The sequence below is a fragment of the Halichoerus grypus genome, chromosome 7 (assembly GCF_964656455.1).
Source record: "Halichoerus grypus chromosome 7, mHalGry1.hap1.1, whole genome shotgun sequence".
NCBI lineage: Eukaryota > Metazoa > Chordata > Mammalia > Carnivora > Phocidae > Halichoerus > Halichoerus grypus.
Window position 1 is genome coordinate 47,271,644 of NC_135718.1, and position 26,043 is coordinate 47,297,686.

General features: G+C 58.2%; 1 protein-coding gene and 2 long non-coding RNA genes across 12 annotated transcripts in view; 2 read left to right on the forward strand and 1 right to left on the reverse strand.

The window, feature by feature from the left end:
• Positions 1-26,043, reverse strand: part of ZMIZ1 (zinc finger MIZ-type containing 1) — a 235,027-nt gene that overhangs the window by 107,904 nt on the left and 101,080 nt on the right. For 6 of the 10 annotated variants that reach the window (XM_036089818.2, XM_078077519.1, XM_036089817.2 and 3 more), the window contains one exon: positions 1,760-1,868. In XM_036089818.2, coding sequence (XP_035945711.1) covers positions 1,760-1,819 — 60 coding nt within the window. In that variant the 5' untranslated portion in view covers positions 1,820-1,868. Of the gene's footprint in view, positions 1-1,759; positions 1,869-1,952; positions 2,008-11,179; positions 11,222-26,043 lie in introns of those variants that run through there. The other 4 variants (XM_036089815.2, XM_036089814.2, XM_036089819.2 and 1 more) reach the window with 3 other exon arrangements.
• The window catches only part of LOC144382563 (uncharacterized), a 239,241-nt gene that overhangs the window by 26,723 nt on the left and 186,475 nt on the right, over positions 1-26,043 (forward strand). The gene's annotated exons all lie outside the window — the stretch shown is intronic.
• LOC118534145 (uncharacterized) lies at positions 13,574-16,242 on the forward strand. Its single transcript, XR_004916517.2, has 2 exons — positions 13,574-14,151; positions 15,020-16,242. It is a non-coding gene; the product is annotated as an uncharacterized LOC118534145 (long non-coding RNA).

A 26,043-nucleotide genomic window follows, 5' to 3' on the forward strand; every position in this document is an offset into this window, starting at 1 on the left:
CTATTCTACAGACCGAGTGGGGTGAAGTGGCGGCTTAATCAGGGTCAGGTAGCTAGCAAGTGGTGGAACGGGGGCTCGGACTGGCTGACTGGTCAATCTGAGCCCTGGGGGCCATGCTCTGAGGGGGTAAAGGGCACCCTGATTTCTGGGCATGCAGAGCCAGCCATGGGAGAAAGGTCAGGTCGTGAGCAGGTCTCAGGAGGAGCCGCATGCCTGTCACTAGGAGGGGCTCCTGCCGGGTGGCGAGACTGTGCTGTTGGGGGTGGGGGCCACTGACAGCGGATCCCTCAGGGCTGGGAGAAGCTGGGCCACAGGCTGAGCTGGGAGAGGGCCTGCAGAGCCCCAGGGAAGAGGCGAGCGCAGGGCTGGAGGGAGGGCACCGTCTGGCTTCTATTCTGTGACCGTGAGCAGAGGCGTAATTGGCGTTTTGGGGGAGCTGTTGGGGCTGGGTTCAATCTGTAACAAGTCTTCTTCAATTTCCTCTCCTCAGACCCTGCCCAGGCTTCCGAGAGAGCTCCACTTGATATTTATGAGAGGACACACGCCCTCATTCCTGAGGACCGGCCTCAGCTCCACTGGGCCCTGGCGCTCAGGGAGGGCAGGCTGCCGGGGGGTGGGGAGGGCTGGGAGCTCTGCCCCCCAAGGGTCCTGAGGCCAGCAGCCCATGCTGGTGACCCAGGGGCCTCACCCCAGCGCTTGCCTCCCCGCTGCTGAGGCACTGAGGAGAACAGCCCCTGCCACCCTGTGACAGCCTGGACCCTTGTGATGGGTGGGGAAACTGAGGCTCAGAGAAACAAAGCCTGAGACCACGTGGGCACGTGGAGGCGTGAGGATTTGGGCTCAAGTCTCTCTGACGTCAAAGCCCATGCCCCTTCTACCATATTGCTCCCTCCGGGAGTACAATAACACTCAGGAGTCTGCATAGACCCTGCCATGCAGGGCTGCAAGGAGGTTGCGCCCAGAGGGCGGCGCACCACTCCTGGTCAACACTGGGGGGCGCCCGCCAACCCTGGCTCAACCAGGCTGCTTAAAGTGGGGAGGGGGGGTGCTCTGAGCCCACCTGGAACATGCCCCACCTCTGAACAATCCAGAGAGGATGCTGGCAAGCAGATGGCCTCTTGAACGTGGCGTGAGCCTGGGCAGGAGGGGGAGCTTGCCGTCCTCAGGGATGAGGCGCCCCCCTCCACCCCAGCACAAGTGAAGCTGGGCTGTGTGACTTCAGCTGACTCCCTTCTCTTCTCCGTGCCTCAGTTTCCTTTTCTGTAGGATGATCTCATTTCCCAGAACTCTTCCTTTTCTGTTTCTTTATAGAGAACCACGGAAGCAGAGGGGCGGGGAGCTTAGGTCTGGGAAGGGGACTAAGCACTTTACTCCATCTTCACAGCAGCCCAGCTGACACAGCAGAGCCCAGAGAGGGCATGAGGCTGGCCCCACATCACACAGCTGGGAAGAGAAGAGGAGGGGAGGGGAGGGGAGGGGAGGTGGGGGGAGGAGATGAGGACGGACAGGGCAGGGCTGGCATATGGATCCTGGTGTGTGATGTCAGTGTTAGGCCTGTCTATGCAGCCACGTTCTCACGGGGTGGTCAGAGAGACCCGGGCAGTCAGCCCTGGCCTGCCACCACCACCCAGCACCCGAGAGGCCCAGCTCCATAGCTGGGCCAGCACCCCTCCCGCTCAGCCTGCCTTGCCGGCCCTGCCCTCGCCAGCTGGGCCAGGCTGGGCAGGGGAGGAGGCGTGAGCGCGGGCCACACACCCACCTGCTTGATGCACTGTAGTCGGTCATTGGTCTGTTGGATGTGCCTGTCCATAGAATTCATTCTGGCCGTTTCACTGGGTTCTACCCGAGAGCCATGAACGTTGTCCAGCCTGTGAAGACAGAAGAGGGTGGGTGTCACTGGGGTTGCACCAGGCCCAACAGCCTCACAGCCACCCTCCGGCCCCAGCACCGACCTGCCGGCCCCAGTGGCTCCCAGCAGGTTCTGGGCTCCTTTGTGAGCTGTGGTGGCCCCCGTCCCAGCCAGCCCCGCGCTGGAGGGAGGAACTTCGGCCACAGCTGCCCGGCCCACGGGGAAGCCCATCTGGACTGAGGGCAGGAGGTGCTCCTGGGTGTTCTCTGTGGATGACTCACGTCAGCACTGGGTATGCGTGTCCGCCATGGGACATGGAACAGCACACTTGGGCACACACATTTCTACACACGTGTGTGTGAGTTGGGGGGGCTGGTGGGGATGGCAACCCCACCTTCAGATTCCCAGTTCAGGCCTTAGCTACCTACGTGGCTCTGTGTGTGTGTGTGTGTGTGCACACACATGTGTAGGGGTCTTCCCATGAGGCCTTCACCGCGTGTGTGGTGTAAGTGCACAACGTGCCCCCCACCCCAAGCCCCCATGCTTTCGAGTTCTTCACGCTACGAACCCCAATTCCATTCTTCCCTTGCCTTCCTGGGAAAGAAGGGCAGGTGTAAGCGCCACCCCCTCTCCAAGACAAGGAAACTGAGGCTCAGAGGGGGACAGGAGTTACCCACAGTGGCACAGGGAGCCAGTATCAGAGTCCAAACCAGGACCTAGGGCTCTGGCTGCCAGCTCGTGGCTCAGGACAGGGTCCACAGATGTCACGGCCACCAGGCCCACTTCCTGAACAGCCGTGGGCCTCGGGAATTCTAACATGAATGTGACTTCCTCCTGGAGCATGAAGCTAAGTGGAGGAAGCCCCCTCAGCTCCAGAAAGCCCCCAGAGTCCCCAGGCCTCTCCAGAGAGGCCACAATGGCAAAGGCAGAGATGGAGAGAGAGAGAGAGAGAGAAAGCTGGAGACAGAGGAGTCCACCCACTGCTCAGTGGTCCAGGTCCTTGGGCCAAAGCAGAAGCCTGCCCGTGGCCGCTGGGTTTGCTCTCCCATAACCCAGTGGGCATTTCAGGCTACAGACACAGGGTGCTGGACAGAGGCCTATGGCCCCCGGCCTTCTCCGCTCTCCTGTGGCGCTGCCCTCCGGAAGTCCCCTCATCTCCTGCTGTGTCACCAAAGGTCCCATTTACCAGGCACTTTCTGTATTCTCTCCTTTACTTTTCATGCCCACTCTGTAAGACTAGAATTACCTCCATTTTACAGACAAGGAAACTGAGGTCTGAGATCTGAGAGCAGCCAAGTCCCCACCGCTAGTAGGAGCCTGTCTGAGTCCATGTCCTGGCTCTCTGCCCCCCACACGAACACCCTGGCTGAGGGAACTACCAGCAGAGCATGCCTGGCCCAATCTTGGGAAGAAAGGCCTGGTTGTACTTCCAAGGAGCTCTTTACTACCCAGCTCCTTGAAAGCACTTCCTATCGTCCCATTTGTATTGAAAAGGCAACTCATTTGCGTGGTTCAAAAATCAAAGTCCAGTGATGTGCTGGCCCTGTCCCCAGCCCCCAGATGGGCCTTCGTGGGAGGACCAGGGTCACCAGTCTCCTGAGGGTCTCATCTTAGAGAAGCAAAGATCTATGGGTACCATCCCCTGTCACCCCTTAAAAAAAAACAAACCACATAAAATGATAGCATTCTAATACACACTACTTGGACCTTGCTTTTCTCTTCTTAATCATATCTCAAAGTTTATTCCACATCAAGATATAAAGAGCCTTTTCATTTTTTAATAGCTGCACAGTATTCCTAGGCACTGATGAATCATTGATCCAACCAAATTCTGAATGTCCACCCCTGCTAGGCCCTGCTCTAAGGCCTGAGGCCCTTCTGCTCAGAGGGCTCACGCTCCAGACTGAGTGATGAAGCCTGAAGCTGTCTCCAAATTCATACTGCAAACAGGATTGCAAGAGCACCTTTTTATATTGGCCACATCGTCCACGTGTGAATTAATCTAGAGAGCATATTCTTAGAAGTGGAATTTCTGGGTCATTTGGGCATTTGTACTTTTGATAAATGTTCACTCTACCTTGGAGTTCTCCCACAAAAAGGTAAAAGTAGGGGTAGTGCCCCACATTTATTTTTTTCTACCCTCCAACATCCCTCTATTGACCCCACTGATCACATGTTTATACACCCAAGTAGCCAACTTCTCCATCCATCATTTATTCATCTAAATGCCTGCCTGTCCATCTGTCTATCCATCCACCTATCCATGCATCCATCCAAACACCTCTAGTCTCCACCTGCCCACCCATGCATGCTTCCAACTCACCCGGTAAATACTTTACAATATCTATATGGTGCGGGGTCCTATGCCAGATCTATGAGCCATGGAGATAATGGTCCATGGTCCAAGCCAGTATTCACTCTATGTGACCCAGTAGTGACTATTCGTTGAGCTTCTCCTGTAAGTCAGGTGCTGGTCCAGGCACTGGGCATAGACAGACATCGTTACTATATTCCCACTTTACAAATAAGGAAACTGAGGCTCAGAGGTTTTAGTAGCAGCCAGCTCTAGAATCCTGGCTTTCCCATCACAACCTAAACTTCGGTGCAGCTAGTGGGGAGGGGCCAGGGGTCCCCACTGAAGATTGCTGTGGTGTGGTAGGCATGTGTCATGGGAGAAGTGTCGCTCCCCTTGCTACCCTTCTAGGTCCCCCAGGCAGGGGCTGAGTTTCTCCTCCTGGGTTTACGTGTACAGAGTCCCAGCCAGCGCTCACTCCTAGAGGGCTCCTGGGGCCAGGGACAAACCATGGTGCCCAGCCGGCCAGCAGGGGGCGCTGTTGATGAAGCTAAGTACCCAGAGGGCTGGAAACCAGCTCTGTGGGGCTCTCTCTTTAGGGCCCTCCTTCTCCGCAGTCAGTACCTAAGTGCCCCAAACAGAGAGGTTTTAAGCAGACTTCTCTGGCTTTCTAGGCCTTGGATTCCCCATTTGTAGAGCAGGATGGTGAGTGGGGATTAGGCGGCCTCACAAGACTCTTATCTCTAGGTAGACTTTTCCCAGGATGGACACAGCATTTTTATCTAGGGTCAGAGCCCTAGTGGGGCCTTGATAAATGTTTGCTGAATGGCTGACAGATCGTTTCTGGAGCCTGAGGGGGCACTCAGCCCACCCAGGGAAGCCCTAAGCAGGCATCAGGAGCCTAGGCCCACGTAGGCAGCCACCTTGGCACCCAGAGGCTGTTCTTCCTGCTCAATGCCCCCTAGTCTGGGCCCAGAACACTGGCAAGGAAGCTGGTAGGAAAGATATCACAGATCACAGGGATAACTGTGTGTCCTAGATGTCTTAATCTATAGAAGAACAAAATGTCCATCTGATTAAGGAGACACTCACAGGTGAGATGACGTTTTTAAACTCCCGAGATCAGTGGAAATTTTTGGTTATTAATACCAGGAATGGATGGGGCTGGCAGCTCCAGCCCACAAAGAAAAAGGGTGAAGGCCTGGAAGGCTAAGGGTGCTGGGCATGGAGAGGGGAAGCGTGGGCTGAAGGAGTTAGGAGAGGTAGCTCATTGTGGGGCAGTCTGGAATCTTGCATTTGTCCTGTCCCTGCCATGTTTAGGCAGCAGGCCTGATCCCATGCATTGCCAATTTCCTGAATCCTAAAAGGCTCAGAGAGGTGAAGCAACTTGTTCAGGGTCACACGGCCAGGAAGGGGCTGGGCTGAGATTCAAACCCACTGCCTTTCTAACCATTCCTATGTTTTTCTTTTCACTCCTCCAAGACTGGCGTTCAGCCTCCTGGAAGTCCTCACTCAAGGGCTGTGTCTGGGCCCAAAGAGATGTCCCCTTGTTCCATCCAACCTGTCCAAACTCATCCACTTCCAAGGCCCTGCCAGGGCCACGGGACTCCGTGCAAGCGGGCCGCGTGGGGAGGTGGCGCATGCTCGGCAGCCAGCAGAGGTCGCCCTCGGCCGCGGGAGCACGGCTTGGCTTGAGGGCTGCCTCCCTCCTCAGACCTTGGGCTTCTTCAAGCCTTTACAAGTAGCTACAAATCCTCCGTGGCGGCAGGTCCAGTGCCCACGGATGGCTGGGCTCCCTCCCAGCTGGAGACGGCTGACGGCCTGGCTCTGGGTGCACGCAAGGCCTCAACCCTTCCCGGCCGCCTGCCTGTCTCTGAATGGCGAGTGGGCTCAAGCAGTCAAGCCCCCGCCCCACCCCCCTGGTTGGGGCAGCCATGTGCCTGTAGTCAGCTTGGGGAGTCTGGGGGGGCCTCTGCTCTGATACCTTTCTCCAGGCCTCAGTTTCCCTGCCTGGAAAACAAGGCCGCCTTGGGCAGCCCTTCAAACTCCAACATCTTAGGATCCCTGTGTCAGGAACTCCAGCTCTTTGGAACACTCTATCTCAAACAAGTGTAGAATGCTTGACTTGAAACTGCAAAGCCTGTCCCAAGGCCGCCCCGGAAACTGTGGGAGGGAGAGCCCCTGGTCCGGGGGAGCCTAACATGGCGCACAGTCCTCCTCACCTCACCCCCTAGGCTCAGCGTGGCTTCACGCCGCATGTATGTGTCCTCTGCTAGTGACACCTGAGTCCCTGTGGTCTTCCGACCCAGGGACGTCTGGAAGGGCCAAGCTCCTGTTCCACACTCCTCGCCACCTAGCAGAGCACCGGCCGAGTTGACCCTTGGTGGCACCTAGCACAGAAGGCACTTCCAAGAGAAGTCAGCTGCCCTTTCCACACGGAGGGCTGCTCCGAGTTAGGATGTTGAGAACCGGAAGGATACCGGGGGCCACCTGGTCCCATGCCCTGTGTGGCAGGACGGGGTGGGGGGCAGAGGTGGAGAGAGGGGGGCACGGAGGGAGACAAGGGCTGAGTGGGACTGGCACCCATCTGGCTGACTCCCTGACAGCGTCATGGCCCTTGGCAGGCTCCTCCCTGGAAATGGGGAGCAGGGTGCTCTTAGCTGCCCCACGGAAACGTGGGGTGCTGGGGCCCTGGAGGCAGCTCCTTAGGGTGGTGGGCCAACATCAGCTGTACTAACAACAGCATGTTTTACTTCTCACGTTTGAGGCCAACAAGCTAACCGGTACTCTCGGCTCACACGCACCCAGGGCAGAGGCATTTGTAGATGTGTGTGCACGCTCACATACACAGGCGCCCTTTTGCACACTCAAGTGCACTTACACACACACACACTCAAGGGCAGGCACAGATGCACTTGAACACACACAGCTCCTGACAGCTCGCACAGGCAAGCGGCGGGGTCCCCAGGGGAGCTGTGTGAGCGGCGGTGTGCAGAAATGATTCAATCACCACGCACATCTGCAGCTCAGATCCCCCGGGGTGAGCGGTGCTGGCAGCAGGGGCGGGGCGGGGGGGGGCTTACCTACAGCCCACAGAGCAGAGGCTGCGTTCCAAGACATCGCCAGGGCCAGCGAGTTTGGGACCTACCCACTGCTCAGCCTGGTGGGAGAGCCTGGGGGTCCAGGGGATGCATCCCAGCCAGCTCCTTTACCAGCTCTCAGACTCCAACAGAGGCAGATGTCATGGGCCCGGGGTTCAGCAGTGACCTGCCAACCTTGCATCTGATGGTGTCAGCTGAGGTCCTCCTTGGCCTGGCCGCCGCCTCCCCACTACTTCAGCCACACCCCATGTCCTCCACATGGGGCTGCTCCCTGCATCCTGGACCATGCTCTGGAGATCATACCTCCATGTCTTGGCCTCTGTCCCTCAGCCCGGAATTCCTGGCCCCCTTCATCTATCAAGGCCTGGGACAGCCATCACCCTCTTTGCAGGTTTCCCCCAGCACAGCTACTCACTTCCATTCCTGTGCCCCAGTGTCACGCACCACCTTGGTGGTACTAAACCAGTAGTATGTCTTTGTATCTGTCTCCCCCATCAGCTGGGCTGTTTTCCGGTTATGGAGTCCCAGCCCCCAGCCCGGGGCCTGGTACCTAGCAGGTGCTCAGCAATGCTTATTAGATGGGTGGATGGACGTCCATCGCTGGGCATACACACGACCCACAGTGGCAAGAGCTGAAAACCCAATGACCTGGCCCCCTCGGAGAGACTCCCATCAACCCAGTCTAAGCTTCCCAAAGGGTGATGCCTGTACTGTTGGTGGAAGAGGGAGGATTTCAGGTGGTCTGTGAGCACAACTTGTACATTTTCACAATGAAGTGTTTGGACTAGAACAATGATCACTGGTGAGTCTGTCGATATAATTATTTAGGATGAGGTTAACTTGGGGAACAATGGCAGACCTAAGTGGATTAAAGAAACATTTTAGGGGACGCCTGGGTGGCTCAGTCGTTAAGCGTCTGCCTTCGGCTCAGGTCATGGTCCCAGGGTCCTGGGTTCGAGCCCCGCATCGGGTTCCCTGCTCTGCGGGAAGCCTGCTTCTCCCTCTTCTACTCCCCCTGCTTGTGTGCCCTCTCTCGCTGTGTCTCTCTCTGTCAAATAAATAATTAAAATCTTAAAAAAAAAAGAGAAACATTTTAAACATAGTATAAATGGGATGAAGGTGATGGAGGTTAGGGAAGCACTGATCTAATCTGACACCCTCCTCGTCTCAGGGGTGAAGGAGCAGAAGCTCAGAGAGGGGCAGGAGCGGCCTGTGGTCACACAGCACGTGGCTCCTCCACTCCTTGGTGGCCCGCACTAGGCACACCACTTGGTGGCAGAGCGAGAGGGCGGGGGTGGAGCAAAGCCCGTCAGAGGAGAGTGACTCTGTGCCCTAGCCCAGAGAAGTCAGGGAAGGGCAGAGGGATGGGAGATGGGAAGGGAGAGGGAGGGAAGAGGCAGCCCCAGGCAGCTGACCAGGACCAGCTGCTCCCCATTCTTGGCCAGGCAGCTGGAGCAGGCCCTTGCCCTGGGCCAGTGTGAGGCCCCTCCGGATGGGGGGGGGGGTGGGCCCTGACAGTCAGACCTTCCTGGCTGAGAGGCTGGGAGAGGCCACTTTATCTCCCTGAGCCTGGGATTCTCATCTGTCAACCCTGGCTGAGGAGCTGAGAAAGGGAAGTCACTCAGGAGACCGGCTTCTGAAAAGGGAAATTCTGATCTGGACAACAGCTCTTCCAAATCCAGTTCCTCCCTCCTCAACTCAGGGAGTGCCCCCATGCCAAGACGTGCCAAGGCTCTAGCCTCCTGGCCGCGTGGGGCAGATGCTTTGGCTTGGCACTCGAGGCTTCTGGAAGGGTGGGCCCGCTTCTCTCCGTGACCCCATCTCGGAGCACCCGCCCTGGTCTAGAGGAGCACCCCCTGTCAATGCGGGGGGGCGGGTAATGGGACAACACGACGGACCCTCGCTGTTTAGAGTGGGGGCTTCCTGAGGGCTGGCCCTGCAGAGCTGCCGGACAGGCTGTTCTGGAACCCACATGCTAATCCAGAGGGCGGGATGACTTCCTTGGGAGAACATGTGTCAGTACTGCCCTGTCAAGAGTGCCGGCCCGCGGTCCCAGCCCACACGGTGCTGGGAATCCCAGCTGCACTTGGGTGTGCCTCGTCCCTCCGGGGCATGCAATGACGCCTGAACCCTCCTGCCCGCACACCCCCCCCCCCCCCGCCCCGTCTCCAAATCCATGACCTCACAGTGAACTTGCTCTGACAGCTTCTCTCCCCAGCCGGCAAAGGAAGGCCAGATTCGATCCCGGACAAGGTCACTGGGTTTTCTCGCACCCCCAGAGTGGGAAGAGAACCTAAACAAGTCCTGAGCTTGCCTGCGGCAGACATTAGATTCTCTCCCTCACCCCCCCTGGCTCCTCAGGATCCCACACCCACCGAGGTGTCCCAGTTATCAGGACGGTACTACAGGTGAGGACGCCGGCCGGCCTGCTCGAGGTCCTGCTACTGAGAAGTTGGTAGTGCCAGGACTGGGACCCTCGTCTGCTCACACGCCCCATCATGCTCTCCGTGGCAACGCGGCCGGCCTTCCTCAACTAGACGCTTCCTCCCCTGGCCCCAACTGCCCTGCGTGTGAGGAAGGTGCCTGAGGAGGGATGAGGACAGTGCAGAGACAGGGAGTCGTGCCTGGGGCTGCGCCGTGCCGGGCCTGGGTCACAAGCTTGCCCCAGGACAGTGGCGCTCAGGCAGTGGCCTTTACCTGCTCTGTCTTGAGGCTCGTGCCGGCAATTCCGAAGGCTCAGATGGGGAAGCATGGGGACAGTTCTCTGAGGACCCCTGGAGGACAGGGGGTGAGACGAAGCTGGAGATGGAGCCAGGACCCCCTGATCACCAGGTGGAGTCCTCTAGAGGCACAGAGGTGTTCTCCACCATCCTCTCTCTACCCAAGCTCCTCAACGCTCCAAAACCACCTGCCTGGCATTCTGCAGGAGCTCCAGACGGGCATGTCCAAGGGAGAGCCAGACAGAACTAGATGAGCCATTAAGGGCCACCTAGGGGGCAGGGATGGCGTTGTGAGAAGTCACCCCCACCCCCCATATCCCCGGCAGGCACAGCTAATCAGTCACTGGACTCTTCCCACTGAACCCAGGCATGGCCCGCCAATCTTCCACACGCCCTTGTGCCCAGCCATTCTCAACCACCTGGAACCGACACAGGAGGAGACAACTTCTGGGCAGCCCCATCTTTGAAAGGAGAGTGAACAGAGAAGCCTAGCCAAGGGAGGGCTTAGTCTGGGGTCACCACCCCATCAAGGCATGAGCAGAAATCTGCACTCAGATTTCTCAACTTCTGACTTTGTACTGTTTCCCCTAAACTGGAAGTCAGAGCCAGGCTCTTTCTGAGCTGAGAGGCCACATACGGACCACTCAGGTGAGCCAACCATGTCTCAAGCAACCCCATACCATAGCTTCATAGCAGCTTGTGAACCATTTTGCCGATGAGAAAATGAAGGCTCAGAAGGGATGGGCGATTTCTACCCAGTCACACAGGGAAGTGTGGCTGACCCACCATGGTAGTTCCTCCCGAGCCTGGGCTCCTTTAGCTAGTTGCTGTGAGTGGTCAGATTTTTTTGTTTTTTTAAACATCTCAAGAAATAAGAAGTTAGAGAGGGAAACAAAGGAATCAGAAAACAGATATTTATTTGCACTAAGAGTGATAGATGATTTAAAAAAACCCAAACAGTCCTCATGCCTTAGATCTAGAAGGGATCCTCGCATCTGCTCAGGCCTATCCTAACATTTACAGATGAGGAAACTGAGGCCCACGGCAGGGGTAGGGGTGGGGGTGGAGTTGAAGTAGAGCCTTGAAGACCCACCTCTGGGTCAGAGGTGGGGCCAGGGCTCACACCCAGGCCTCAGGAGCCCTAGCCGCCCGGAACCCCACTCTCTCTCTGCCCCTCCCTGTGTCTAGGCACTCCCTGTGGCCACGGAGAGCTTACCCCGGGGCCTGCTGGGGGAGCAGGGGCCCCTCTCCCGCTGCCAGCGCCTGTGGCTTCCCTGCAGGATGACTGCGAGGTCCCCATGCTCCATGCAGAGATTCTCAGCATCCCAGCTGGGCTAAGGCTGACACGCTGACCCCTCAAGGGCGCGCGCCTCCGGAAGGCCAGAGAGCAGGGGCTGAGTCGGCTGGGTCTGGTGCCTGTCATCTGATCTGTACTCAGGGAGTTGCTGCGTGTGAGGCTACTCAGGGACTGGGCCACCCCCGTCCCAGGCAGGGAGGAGGGGCCTCATCCCTGGAACCCTCCAGGCACAAACCGGGCATCCCACAGGGAACCTGAAAGCGTATTTCCCGAATGTGGGCTAAGAGACAAAGTTCACACCGGGTGTCCCGAAGCCGCATGCTGACGTACACTCTGGCTGTTCAAGGCACTCCACAGTTTACAAAGCACTGCGTCGGAGCCTCATTTGGCCCTGTATCACCCCATCTTACACAGGCAGTAGAGCTTAGCGATCAAGATCACCAGGCTGCCTGGGTTCAAATTCTGGCTCTGCCGCTTGCTAGCTTCTGTGACCTGGGGCAAAACGCTACCCTCTGTGTGCCTCAGGCTCCCCATCTGTAAAACGGAAGCAGTCATAACAGTGCCTGCTTTGTTCACTGAGTTAGGGAATAGGAAGCCCGAGCACACGAGAGCGTTGTTGGCTCTACGCAAGGCCCAGGTGGGTCTTATCATCTGTCTCCATCACAGGCAGGAGGAAACCAGGGCCAGAGAGGAGCCGGTGCTTGCTGGAGGGTGGGGGGCGGGTGGGGGGCTTGGTGGTAAATGCCACCGCCCTAGACACTGAAGATCTTCAACCTTTTTTTTTTTTTTTAATGTATTCAAAAAATCTCGTTTTTAAATCTCGTTTTAAATCTAGTTGCGGCAACATTTTAGGCAGAAGTTCAGTTTTTGCAACAACAAAAGGGGCTGTGCTCTGGATGAAGGGGTGGTGAGGGGCTGCTCACTCTGCTTGCTCTCACACAGGCAACCCTGGGAACCACCCCGTGGGCTCAAGGCTGGGCCTCTGAGGACGTGGGTGGTTGAGGTAGCCCCATGCCCACCGATCAGAATGCCAGGGTGAGGAGCTGAAGGGCTCTGTCCAAGTGGCAAAGGCGAGTTGTGGAAAGTTCCAGATGGAAGGAGAGATCAGGTTGGCGCTTCACAACATGTGAGCTGAGCTCTGTTCTTCCCGGGCAGCAGCCTGGACACCCACGTGAAGTCTGTCCAGGCGGGCAGTGTCACGGATGGAGGCAGGGAGGCCAGAGGGAAAACACTACCTATTCTGGGCAAAAAGAGGGCGGGGCCCTGTGCACCTGGGATGAGGCTGCCTGAGGTCTGTTCCTCAGAAACCGGGCCCTTGGGATCACCCCCAAACAAAGGACTCTCTGGTCTGATTAGCTGGAGGCAAGCTGTGTATTCTACCCTCCCCGGGAGATCATGAAGGCACTCTCCTCTGCTAGGGCTCGAAGAACCTGGTTTTTCCCAAAGTTACTATATTGCAAACCACTTTTTTTTTTTCACTAAACACATTTTAAAATTCCACAGAACTTGTTTTCCCAGGAACTGGCTTTGAGAAATTCGGACCTAAGGGAGGGTGGCTGTAGGGTAGAGGCCAGGCCGCAGGAAGAGAAGAGAGAGGAAGACAGGCGGACTAGAGGGCTGAGGGAGGGGGACCAGAAACAGAAGTGTCTGTGGGACGAGAAGCCACAGGACAGCTGTGTCAAGATATGAAACCCACCACCCCTGACGACTGGGGCCCTGGATTCTCAATTCAGTATCATGGCCAGCGCGATACACCCAACCGGCCTGGAGCCTGCCCCCCGGGGGAGGGGTCCCCTCAGCTCTCTCGCCCCCAGCAAGGCTGGCCCAGGTCAGGAGAGCTGCCCAGGCCAGGGCAAAGGCCAGAGCTGGAAGGTCACATGAGCTGCCTGAGGCAGAGACTGGTTCCTCCTCTGCCCCACCCAAGCCAAGAACTGCCAAGGGCGGGCATGGGCCAAGGTGGCCAAGAAGGCCAGAGTTCACCCCCTGAGGCCGTGGGGGTGGGGAGCCTGGGGCAGCCACTCAGCAACCTCTGTTGGTAGTTGTGAATAATAATGAGAACAAAAGGGGTAGCATTAAGTATCTGCTGTGTGTCAGGGAGCACATTTGGCGTTTTATGTGAATTATCATGGTAACAATATAACCGAAGGTAGAGTGATGAGCGCCATCTATAGATGGGAAAAGGACTACAGGAAATGATGAAGGAACTCGCCCAGGATGACAAAAGTACAGAGCTGGGATCTGAACCCACACCCATCAGACCTCGAAGCCCAGCATCCATCCCCTAAACCAGGCTCCCTGTGCACCATCCTGGGGCTTTGCAGATGGGCAGGCCCCAGGCGGCCCCGGAAGAGGCCTTCAGGTCAGTCATCCCCAGGTGCTGTCCTGTGCTAGCTTGCACGAGCTGTCCCCAGCCCAAGTGGGCCACGTGGGCAAGAGGTCCGTTCTCAGGGGGCTCCTGTGCCGTGAACATGCAGTCGGCTCTCTGGGCCTGTTTTCTCAGCCCCTGAAGGATGGGGCTGATTGAGGTGTCACATACTTCCCCAAGCACCCCTAAACCTCCGAGGGTAGCCGAGGGCACTCAGCATGCACCTGGCCCTTTCACACACATTACTTCACTTCCTCCTCGCACTGACCCAAGGAGCGGGGCATCACTGCTGAGACTTTACAGATGAGGAAACAGAGGCCCAGAGAGGTTATGTAACTTGCCTCACACAGCAGGGCGGTGGGGTTGCTGGGACGGAAACCTGAGTCTGACACACTTCAAAGGCCTCCCCGGCCTGCTGCGGAGCTAGAACAGAGGACGGGGGAGGGATTCCCACCAGGCGTGGGCCCAACGCCACTGTGTGACCACAGCACTCAGTCCTCGGACTGCCTGGCCTTGGCAAAATGGGGTGAGATGGTTCCTAAGGCATTTTCTAGGTTTAATGCTCTGGCAGGAGGCTGGGGGAAGTAAGGATTTAAAAAAAAATGAGGGGTGCCTGGGTGGCTCAGTTGGTTAAGTGTCTGCCTTCGGCTCAGGTCATGATCCCAGGGTCCTGGGATCGAGCCTACATCGGGCTCCCTGCTCAGTGGGGGCTCTGCTTCTCCCTCTGCCTTCCCCTGCTGGTGCTCACTCTCTCCCAATCTCTCTCTCAAAAAAAAAGAAAAAAAAAAGTGAGATGACATCCTTGCATTCTAGAAACCCAGAATCCAGGCGAAGGCCCACGAACTGCACCAACCCACCTGCTGGGAGCACCCACCAGGGGGGCTGGACAGTGGAAGGCTCAGGGCTGGGCCGGGGGCATCCCACAAGCTCTCTGGAGGAGGAGGGGTGGAGCCAGGCCCCAAGGGCTGGGGGCTTGGCTCCCCGCAGGGACTGGGCAGAGGGCTAAGGCGTGAGGGTAGCTAGGATGGGGCAGGGAAGGCCTGTCTTATTTTGGAAAAACAACCACATGCACAGTCTCTTTCCGACCAGACCCTGGCCAGTCTGGAAGGGTGGCATCCGGGTCTTTCTTAAGGGACAGGGTACTGAGATGAAGCAGGACGTCCGCTCACAATTCATCTGCTTTTTAATTAACTCGCCCTGCTGCCTTAAGTGATTCCCTGCTTACGCTCATTCTTTTGAAAATTCCAAAGTGCTATTTCTGACCTGTGATTTGCTATTGCTGTACGTCTCTGTAAGCAGTGTTTTAGCTTAAGTGGCAGTTGCATATTAATTACAAAGTTAATTATGTGCTGTGTAATCATGCTGTAATTCATTAGTTTACTCTACACTCTTAGAGCCTCATGCTAATAGCAAGATCTGACAGAGGGTTTCAGGAGTCACCAAGAAAGACCTGTTGAAAATCCAGCATGGGGTGGAAGAGGACTCGACACCACATCAAAATGGCTCCTCGGGACCCACATGCTTGACCTGGGGCCGGGTCTTGGGCCCGGTGAGGCTGATCTCAGGGACAGAGGCCCCCGGCCCCCGAGTGCTGCCTGCAGACCCCCCTTGGCCGAGGAAAGGATAGTGGAAAACCTAGCAGGCTCCTGTTTTTCTCCCCCACCCCACAGAAGCGCAAGGACAGGAAGAGAATTTGTTTAAAATTACTTACGGAACAGAGAGTCACTTCTAGGTGGAAATTAATTGCTCAGATCACCAAAACAAAGTGGCCCTGAGAGCAGAGACAGGGGGCCAGGCCTACGAGGGGCCCTGGGAGGAGGCGGGTCCGAGGCAGGGGTGCAGAGGGAGGAGACCCAGGCCCAAGAGGGGCTGCGGGGGGGGTGTCTGGGATTTGGAGCAAGGTCCCTTCACATCATTTGCCTTCTCTACCGTATCCCCCAAAGCATTCAGGGCTCTTGAAAGTGAACATTGGCCCCCTTTCTCTCTCCCTCCTTCCCTGTGTCGGCTTTGTCTCCTAATAAGCTGATGCACGGGGTCACTGCGGCCTGGCCGGGAGTCTGGACTGCACTCCTAGACAATCTCCAGACTCTCTGAGACCTCGGTGCCTTGCGGGTGCAGCTGGGTGAGGGCTCCATGCCTCCCTGCACAGGGTCGGAAGATGGATGGGAAGGAAATGGGGGCTCTCCAGACCCTGCCCCCACCTGACCGCTCTAGGTCCTCCCAGAGGGCTCTTTTCTAAGAAGAACCATCTCGGCCTGGGCCCCGAGTTGTCAGCCACTGAGGAACCGCCCATGACCCTCCAATGCCATTTAAAAGTCAATGTGAAGAAAGCCAGGCCTGCTGCAAACCGCTCCCCCCCACCAACAAATCTGCAGATCAAATTTCAAGCCGTGAGGGGACAGGAAGGCTGTGACCTATCCCGGACATAGCGATCTGGTGGCTGAGACCCTCTGCTTTCCAAATATAAACCTGCTTGTTTTATTTCTGCTGACAGCTGAACAACAACAAAAAAAAATGTGGTAGTCCTTCCCCTTCTGGCTCCAGTCACCAAGAGGAGAGAAGGACTCAGAGCCCCAGCTGGCATGGGAGGAAGATAAATAAGAAAAAACAAAACATGTCCTTGTGCTACAGTGGAATGTTTAAAAAAGAGGTGAAAAGCACAAGGTCAGGGGCAGATTTCATTTTCTATCATTTCAGCAGGCTCCGGGAGGAGACGGGATGCTGCCGACTCGACAGTTTCGGGGGAATCAGTTTTGGAGGGAACTCATTTTTGGGGAGGGGGGAGGGCGGGTGTCTTAACAGCCAAAGCACTGTGGTTTCCTTTCCAGGGAACACATTGGTTTCCCTGGCAACGGAGAAGTCCAGCCTCCAAAGTTCTGCCCGGAGACCAAGGCTTGGCCTGGGATGCTCCCGACAATTACCCACGGCCAAGGCCTCACTGTCCGGCTCGCCTGGGCTGCGAGCTAGGGGTGGGGGGAGAGGTGCAAACAGCGGGCCCCAGTCCCCTTCTCTTCCCTCCACCCTTGAGCACACAGCTACTCATCCTCAGATCACCGCCTCCTAGGGCTTTAGGACGGAGCAGGTAAAGATGCCAGAAACAACTTGGACACGAGCCTGCGTGTGACAGCACCCGAGGACCCCGAGGGAGCAGTGAAGGCTCTAGGGTGGACGGCCAAGGGACCGGCAAGGCCGAGCCTCCTGTCCGGCACACTTCGGCCTCATGCGGCTGGCATGGGGGAACTGTATCAGAAGAGAGCAGGTCCAAATTTCTGAGCTCCTCTCCCTCCACCCAGGGTCTCTCAAGTGGCTCCCCAGGTACCTCCTGGATTTGAGGGCCCATCTTCCCAGAGAGGAACATTTAAACACCTGGCCGGGGAAGACGCCCTGGGTGCACCAGGTGTGGGAGGGAATGGGGGGCAGGTGGGAGGAAGGAGAGGAGGCAGCCAGGGGCCTTGGCTTCGCAGTACTTATCTGGTCGCCAGGTGCTGTGCTAAGTGCTCCACACACATTATCTCATTTAATTCGCCTTCTACGTGCCCAGTGAAGCAGGCAGAGTTACTCCTCGCTGGAGGGGACTGAGGGGTCAAGTGACCTGCCCAAGGCCACCCAGTAAGTGAGAGCCGGGAGCCATACCTGCCAGTCCCCGAGCCTGTTCTTATGCCAGGGGCAGGGACAGGAGAGTGGACCCGGCTGGAGACTGACTCCCCTGTTGCTGGTAGAAGGGAGACAGAGGTTCCAGAACTCACCCCTCCGCTCCCCTCGCCTCAGCCTCCCTCTGCCTCTACACATTCCCCAGGAAGACGGGCCAAGGAGCAGAGCCACCTGGAGGTTCCGAACCAGCATGCAGACATGACCTGAGGGCCTGATATCATGTCCTTCATAAGCTCCATCTCCCTTATGCCCAGAGCAGCCCCACGAAGTAGGGAGTCATGGTCCCTTTCATCGATGAGGGACGGGGGGCTCAGTAGCTTGCCTAAGTTCACACAGTTAGCAAGAGGGAGGGCAGGGATTCAAAACCTAGTCTGACGCCAAAATACAGATATCTCTTAATTAACGATGATGATGATGGTGATGAGTAGCCAAGCCTGCATGAGCTTATGTGATGTGCCTCTTGTATTTAAAGCACTCTACACATATTAACTTATTTTATTCCTCAGCCATCCTATGAAGTACATGCTATAATTGGTTCTATTTCACCGATGTGGAAACTGAGGCACAGAGCTCTGTAAGCAACATGGCTATAAGGCCTAGGGCCAAGGTCTGGACCCAGCCAGGCAGACTCTTGAGCTTATACTAGTAACCCACACAATGTGCTGTTTCTCCAACCACTGGGACATCCTGACTCCCAGCCTTGAGTGCTTGATTCTGGATGGTTCTGAGATCCTGTAAGGCTAGGCAGCAGTTGGGCACCTGCGATTTTCCCTTCCTAGAGCTCAGCTCCCTGGAGAGCTCCTTCTCCCAGCCCAGGGAATGGCAGGCAGGACCCAGACTGCATTTCTGCGCGTGTGTGTGAGCGTGCGCATGTGTGTGCCTCAGGCCCACGCTGTAGCCAGGGTGTGCATGCAGCTGATTTATAACCCTCAGAGAAAACAGAATTGCAAATCTCACCCACAAATCTTCCCTATCGAGGTACTTGTGACAGGCAGACATGCCGTGAATTCCCAAGAACAGGCAGGCCTTCCCCCAGCCTTGGCTCCCTCATGCTCCCTGCTCCTGAAATGGGCCCAGCTGAGCTGGCCAGCTCAGCCCAGGGAGTGGCCGCTGACCTCGTGGCCTGGTCCTGCTCGTCAGAAATGCTGGCTCCTGAGCCATCCCAGGCCTGAGAAAGCCCCAGAAGGGACAGGTGACTTTCCCACTCCGGGGGTCCCACCGCATGTCAGCCCTCACATCCAGTCCTCACTGGTCAGATGGCGAGGAGCAGGGCCCGTAGCACCTGCAGAACCGAGAAGGGGGAGACCAGCAGGCATCTGTTGAACACACATTGTTCACCTCATCGTTCTGCACTAAATGCTTTATGTTTGTCTCATGTGGAGCAAGGCTCAGAGAGGTTATGTGACTTGGGCTCAGACCCCAACACGGGCAACCTGATTCCAGAGCTCCACTGTGTTCCCTCAAATCTTCAAACCCATTAGGGGTCCCTGGGCCCCGTTCCCGGCACACAGACATTCACTCCAGTTCCCTCCAGCGCAGATAATGGGGGGCCAGGTTTGGGTCTGGTTGGAGTCACCCCACGGGTGGGTGACTCATCAGGAAGATGCTGCCAGCTTCTCTACACCCTGACCCAGGGCTGCCATACTCCAGGCCCGGCTCACACCATCCCCTCCAGACCCGGCTCCAGGGGGCACTGTGATGGCCGAGCAGAAAAGGGACACATGCCCTCTTCCTCCCATCTTGCCCTGCAGAGCCTTCCCCGGGAGCCGGCATGGTGGTTTGGCACACGCCACTGGACCCTGGGACCCAGCACTTGGGCCGTTGTGGAGGTCTGTGATGGCCCAGTCACTTCCGCTGCTCCACCCCCATGGGTGGGAGGATGAGCAGGGCGGGCGGGCAGGGGGAGGCCAGGCAAGGAGGAGCTGTGGTGGGGGGGGGGCGCGCGGGGCAGCTGAGGGCCAGGGTGGGCCTAGTCTTGACTCCGCTCTAGTCTCCTGTGTGATCCAGGCTAGTCCACTGCCCTTTCTGAGCTGGGTCTTTTCTAGCTGGAAGATGGGTTTGGTTTGCCTACATGATACTTGGGAGGATTAAATTAAATGAGTATGAGAGAGCCTGTGACTCTTGAGAGACGATGCACACACACACATGCGCACACACACACACGAACACATGCAGACATATACACACATGCATGCACACACGCACACACAGAGCTGGGGTGACACGGGGTTACAGGAATCCCCATCCGGCCCAAAAATCACTCCACAGCAGGCCACCCTTTCCGTGAGGTGCCTCTTGGGGTTGGCAGCAGGGTGAGAGACCCGGCTCCTCCTCCTCCAGTTCAGACTCCCTTAGTTCCAAACCTATAATTCCTGGCAGGGAAAATGACAGCTTTGCCCAGCGGCTGCCCTTGGCCGATGGGCAGGGAGCTGGGCGGTAACCGTGGTGGAAGCTGGGAGGCGGGCCCGGGACACACAGCCTCGGAGTCAGAGGAGGTCAATTTGGTGGGGGACAAATGCCATGGGGACTGTGGGCTTTGGGGCGGGTGGACGATGGATGAGAAGGCAGGGCTAGGCCCAAGGCCCCAGGGCCGGCTTGAGGCTGGCCCTCTGTAGAACATGACCCAGGGAGGGTCAGCAAGGGGACATGACCCTGGGACCAGAAGCACAGGGAGGGGACCTCTGCAGGGAGGCTCACGGCATACAGGGCCTGAGACCCTGAGCAGGCTGGCTAGGCCCCTGGAGCAGCAAGGCAAGCACCGCCCAGGGTTTGAGGTTTGGGGTTTGGGAAGCTGCAATCGCACTGGTTCCTGGGCTCTGTCCCAGCCTCCCTGGGAGGGCTGGGGAATCAGCATTTTAGAACGAGCCCCTGGGATCTGGTTGCAGCTGAGTGGCAGGTGGCCGCCTAGGAACCCCTGCATTTCCTCTGCCCCCGGGAGGTGCTGGGGTTTCTCCTGCCTGCGCTGCCTTCCCCTCCGCACCAACCTCCATTCGGCAGGAGGCAAGGCGATGACAGTGCCACGGACACTCCAGCCACCTCTGCCGAGCTCGGCTGCTCACCACCTGTCTCCTCGGAGGCACACAGCCCGCCCGGGGGAGGGGCCGCACGACCGTGTCCGCTTACTGATGCCTGGTCAGCGAGGCTGGGGCCGGCCCCCGAGCTCTCCTTCTGGGCCCCTCTCCACCGAGAACAGCTGTCAAGGAGCTAAACTCCTGGGGCTCTCGGCCTCCCCCCCCAAACCTGCTCTGGCAGGGGGCCTGTCCCCAGCCCTCAGAGTTGCCAGGCTCTCGGTCTAGGGCCATGTGCACCCCTGACCCATGTCACTGGGGAACAGAAGGTTCTGTCTCTTGGGAAAGAGACATGTCCCCCCCTCCCCCAGCCACGCTGCCCTGACTCTCTGTGGCCACGTGCCCTCTCTCAGCAGGGGTTTACTCTTCTAGAATAGGAAGCAGGAGCAGGCCAGACCTGGCGATGTGCAGGCTGTGAGGGAAGGTTGTTCAGGTGGACAGAAGGCTTGAACAGAAGCTGCACTGGGCGCAGCTGGGAATGTGCCCAGGCGGGCTGGGCCAGAAGATGGGCTGAGGCTCCGTCTGAAGTTGGGCTGAGGGGCAAGGGTGAGATTGGGATTGGAGTCAGTGTGGGGTTTCTCTGACCGGGGTTGCCTGAAAGGAAAATCCCTCGTGGGCACTCAATACTCCTGAGCAGGGGCCCTTGGCCGTTGCCCCAACGCCTCTGGGAGACAACGAGGGATCGGCTGAGACAATCTGCTCTTAGGCAGGCCGCAGTGTTTGCTTGGGGCTACTCCAGAGGGCCAGCTTGGGCTCCCACACCCCCAGGGAGCCCAGAGGAGAAAGGGGGTGCAGTCGGTCTCCTTTGGACCAGCCTGAGCACAGGGGTGGTAGGGTCTAGGCCTGCCTAGCAGTGCTGCTCCCAGACTCAAGCCCTGGGGTGATGGGCTCTGGGAAGAGATGAGCCCACATGGGTAGCAGGGCTCCTGGCTCTGGCCAGGGTCGGGGCCATGGGGACCACCCAGCTCAGGCCTGGAGGCAAGGGCACCTTCCTGGGGCCTCCACAGGCACAGACTGTGCTGGACCAGGGCTCCCAGCTGGCATCCCCACACTCACCATCCCACCTATTTTCCTGCTGGGTATTTGAAGACCGGTTATGCTTGAGGACCGGGGCACCGGGATGAGCCCGGTCACACAGCAGTGCGGGGGTGTGCACAGCCTGGCACCCTCATGCATTTCCTCCGTCCCTGCCCCTGGAGAGGCCCGGGGAGCCCCAGGACTGGTCTCCGGGGGGAGTGGGCTTCCCGCCTTCATCTGGCCCCCCACCTCCCATCTTTTCCCTCATTCTTGACCTCTAGGACGGTGTGAGGCATGAGGCCCACCCTCACCCTCAGCCATCCTCCAGGAAGGGGACAGAAGGACAGGCCAGAGTACACGTGGACGAGGGGCTAGTCAGCGGAGGATGGGGCCTGCCTGCTTCTCTCTGCCCAAGGGCGGGGGTCTACAGCCAGGGGCCCGGCGCAGGGGTGGGTGGCTCGAGTGGTAGTTGCTCCGAAGGCCTGCCCGCCCGCCTGGTGCGCCTGCTCACCTGCTGCCCGGTCCCCACTTGCCATGGCCTCGGCCAGCCCCTTCCCTGCCCCCTCGCGGGCCTGAGATGGCTGTCGCCATGGCAACCCTGCTCATTCAGTCCAGGATAATGAAGCCAATGTGTTTTTCATTTCCATGAGCGGAGTGCAGCGCGGAGCGGGGGAGGGGGCTGTCCCCTCTCAGCCCCTCCTCTGGGGGAAGGCAGCCTGGCGAAAGAGAGAGTGTGTGCGGCCTGACCAGCGGCGGCACAGACACCAGTGGGAAGGGGGTGGGACCCGGAGCCCCCAAACTCTCAGCCCACCACAGCAACCATGTGGTTGGACAATGTCAGCCGGAAGGGCAGCCTTCCCTGCCAACACCTAGACTGGGAAAGGTGGCCTGGAGACAGGCAAAGCGGGGCCCCATTTCTAGCTGTGTGACCTCGGGCTCGTGACTTCACCTCTCTGGTCTTGCTTCAGTAGAAGGAAGTTCACCAAGCATTTATTGGGTCCCTTTCAAGTGTCTGGCCTTCTGCTTTCCCTGGAGAACCTGAAAAGGCCCAGACAGAGCCCCCTGGTCGTCTAGGAGTCTGTGGGTCAGCAGGAGAAGTTTCTAGCAGGCACGTCTCTCAGCCGTAAAAACAAGGCCGGAACGCATACCTGTCGCCACGTATCTTTGAGCTACTATTCAGAGGGGAGGTTGACGTGAAGTTACGCGTGTGAGCGTGCCTGGCGCACACATCAGCACACATTAGGCGGTTTAGGTGTTAACCTCCTTCTCTTCCTCATCCTGGTCCTGGGTTCGCAGCACAGATAGCTGGTACGTAAGAGATCCTGCTACGGGAGTCAGTGCTCGAGGCCGCCCTCACGCTCCTCCTTCCTCTCTTCGCCTGGATAGAGACCTGCCCATTCAGTCGGAGGTGAAACTGAGGCCTGAGCAGGGCTGGGCTGGGCCGGGCATAGGGGCAGTGGCCTCCGGCCAGCCCACACCATCAGTGACAGCCCTCATCTGTGGCCCAGACGGGAGAGAGCAGGGCTGTCTGGGAAACCCACGGCCCACAGTCGCCGCCAGTCGCACCCCTCCTCCAGCCCCTCTCCAAGAGCAGGAAGCCAAAAGCACTCACGCAGAAAACCCTGGCCTGTTTCCCCCCCCCCCCCAATAATTCAATCACCTTGGAGGCCAGTGGCCCTCTCTCCTGGCTGGGCTGACAGATTGGAGGGGGAGGGAGGGGAAGCATGCAGAGGGAGGGGTAGGGGGGAACCAGGGAAGCCGACATGGAAAAATCAGAGCAAGGCTTGAAAAATGAAGAAATAAACCTGCCAGGAGGGAGACAGCCTCCATCCGTCCTCCATAAAGCTGTCTTAAGGGCCACCAAGGACGTTGGCGGATGGAGGGGGCCGGAGATGGCTCCTCCTGGGACCCCAGCTGGGCTCCAGCCCCCGCCTGGTGAGGGGTTGGTGAGGAGGAGGGCCTGGGGAGCCTGAGGGTTAGAAGGGGCAGGAGTGTGGGAGGTACAACCGTGGGGAGAACAGGGCTGGGAACAGGGGCCTCCTGTCCAGTTGAGGCACCCACACCGGCGCACAGTAAGCACTCAGCGTTGGACTGTCCGAAGGAACGAATCTCTGCCTGCAGGCAGCTGGCGAGCAGGGCCTGGGTAGCAGGCTCACGAGCCACGAGGACCTGGTGGAGCCCGTGCGCCCATTTCACAGATGGGGAGGCGGGTCAGACAGGCCCACAGTCGCATGGCAAATCAGAGCCACTTGGGTTCCCCAGCCCGGGGTCCAGGCCAGGGCATCTTCACCATGAACTCCAGGGTTGGGGTCTCTCCCCACCGTGTCCCCACCAATGCCACATCACACACATGCCAGGGGCCAAACAGACCTGTGAAGGGGGGATACTTAATGGCCCCTCCCACGGGGCCATGAAGAATCACGTTTTCTAGGAACACTGAATCACCCTGAAACCTGCTCGTGACATAAGTCCAAGAGAGAAGGAAAATTATGAAATGACCAGAAAGAAATACACCAGAATGTTGATCAGGATGACCAGCGGTTGGGAGGATTATGGACAGCTTTTATTTTTCTTCTTTCAACTTTTGTGTGACTTCTAGACTTTCCACAACAAGTGTGCGTTACTTTTACAACAAGGAGAAAAGGACATTCTGAGAGCTGAAAAGAAAGAAGTCACTTCCACTCAATGCTACTCGCGCGACGCTCTTCATCTGCAGGACAAAGTCGAAGGAGCCCTGGCGGCAGGAGGCCGGGGCTAAGGGCAGGCACGCGCACCCATCCACCAGAGCCTCCCCCGGGGCCTGCAGGCCCTGTAAAGCCACTGTAGGCAGGAAGGAGGGCACTAGGGCTGCCCTCACTTTGCTGTGTGACCTTGGGCAAGTCCTGTCCTTCTCTGTGCCCTGGTGTCTGCCCTTCGTCCTTCTCACCTCACGAGATGGGTACTGAGGACGGATGCTTGATCTACGGTTGGAAGGCCTCATGATTAGGGGGACGGGGCTCCTCTGATCGGAGGGACGCTGTCTGGGGCAGAGGGGGCAGCTGAGGTGCAAAGACTGGGCAGGCTGGCGCAGGGCGGAGGGACCGGCTGAGCAGCGCCAGGAGGCCAGGGGCCAGCTTTCATCCCCTGTTTACAGTGGAAACACAGACTTGAAAAGGTTTCACTTTTCCACTGTTTTTGTGGCGGGGCTGTGGGGAGCAGGGCTTCCTGAGAGCGAGGCCAGCTTTCCAAGGCCACACCGAGTCCAGCCCCGCACTGGCCTCTGACAGGAAACATCATGTTTTCAATTTACGGGTCCCTGCCAGGCGCTGTGAGCAGCCTGTGCTCCCCCGGCCGGCTGGCGGTGTGAGGAGAGAAGTTCCAGGCCTTGCTGCAGATGGGAGCCCCCGGCAGGCCTGGGGGAGCTCCAGGGCCCCGGAGGGACCCCATGGGATCCCCAAGCGGCCTGACTCCGGAACAGCTCTGGCCACAGACGCCTGGCAGCTGATATGGTTTTGTTAGCAGCTGATGCACCCGTGACCCCACTCCACAAACCGCAATCCCTGGCTCCCATGTCAGCGAGCCTCCTCCCTTGACGGACAGAGGGGGAAACTGAGGCCCACAGAAAGAAGAGGCTTCCCCATGCCACCAGATTACTGGCGAAGAAAGAATGATCTCTAACCTTTCTAACCAGACTGGCAGATTCCCAACGGAGTCCCCCGGCAAAGCAGGCCTGTGCCCCCATGATGGTACTGACGGATGACCTCTGCCACGGGCCTAGAAGCCGGGTACTGTGATCACATTCAGCCCAGAACAAGCCTGGGTGAGCTGTCTGACCTTCATATCTGACAGATGAGGACACTGAGGCACAGCGGGGTCTGGGAGCCTCTCTAGGGTCAGGCAGTGGGCCACCACGGAGCTGGGGGCCTCGTGCGGCCCTGCAGCGCTCCTCTCTCCACCCCTTCCCGGGGCTGCTCTCAGCTCTGAGTGCTGTCTGAGCTGCCCTAGCCCGGCTGGCTGAAAGCCTCTGGGCCACACAGGTCCTAGGGGCCCCTCCCCTCTCCAGGTGCTTCTGGAAATTCCCGGCGAACGGAGCGCTGCCTGCAGCGGGGCTGAGCCTTCAGCCCGGGGTCACTGAAAGCCTTGGGCTGCGCCGGCCGGGAGGAGGCCGGGCCCGGGGACACAGGAGGCCCTCACAGACCACAGCCTGCTGCCCGCAGCACAACTGGGCAGAGGGACTGTCACCAAGGCCTTGGCGCTCAAAACATCTCTGCTCTTTCTCCCCCTGCTAGAAGGTCACTTCCGTGAGGACAGGGGCCTGGTCTCCTGCTCACTGACGCTTCCCACACACTCAGATGAGTGCTGGTACGCAGACGGTGGTAAATAAATGTCCGCTGAGTGACTGACGGAGGACTGGTCCCGCAGGAGGCTCAGCTCACACGGTGGGTTTGGAGAGACCCGGAAGCTCTTCCCATTAGCCACGTATCTATGATGTTTCTAGGGGAAGAGGACACACCTCCTGGCCGGCCAGGCCCGCCGGCCGAGCAGCACCCCATCCCATCGTGGCCGCCCCCCGGGCCCCACTGCTCCCTCTCTGGCCACATTCCAGCCTTAGACAAAGGGCACATTTTCAGGGATCATAATCCCCTGCTTGTTTGGCTTTTTTCACCAACTGTCCCCTCCCTTCTTCTTCCCATCCAGAGCAC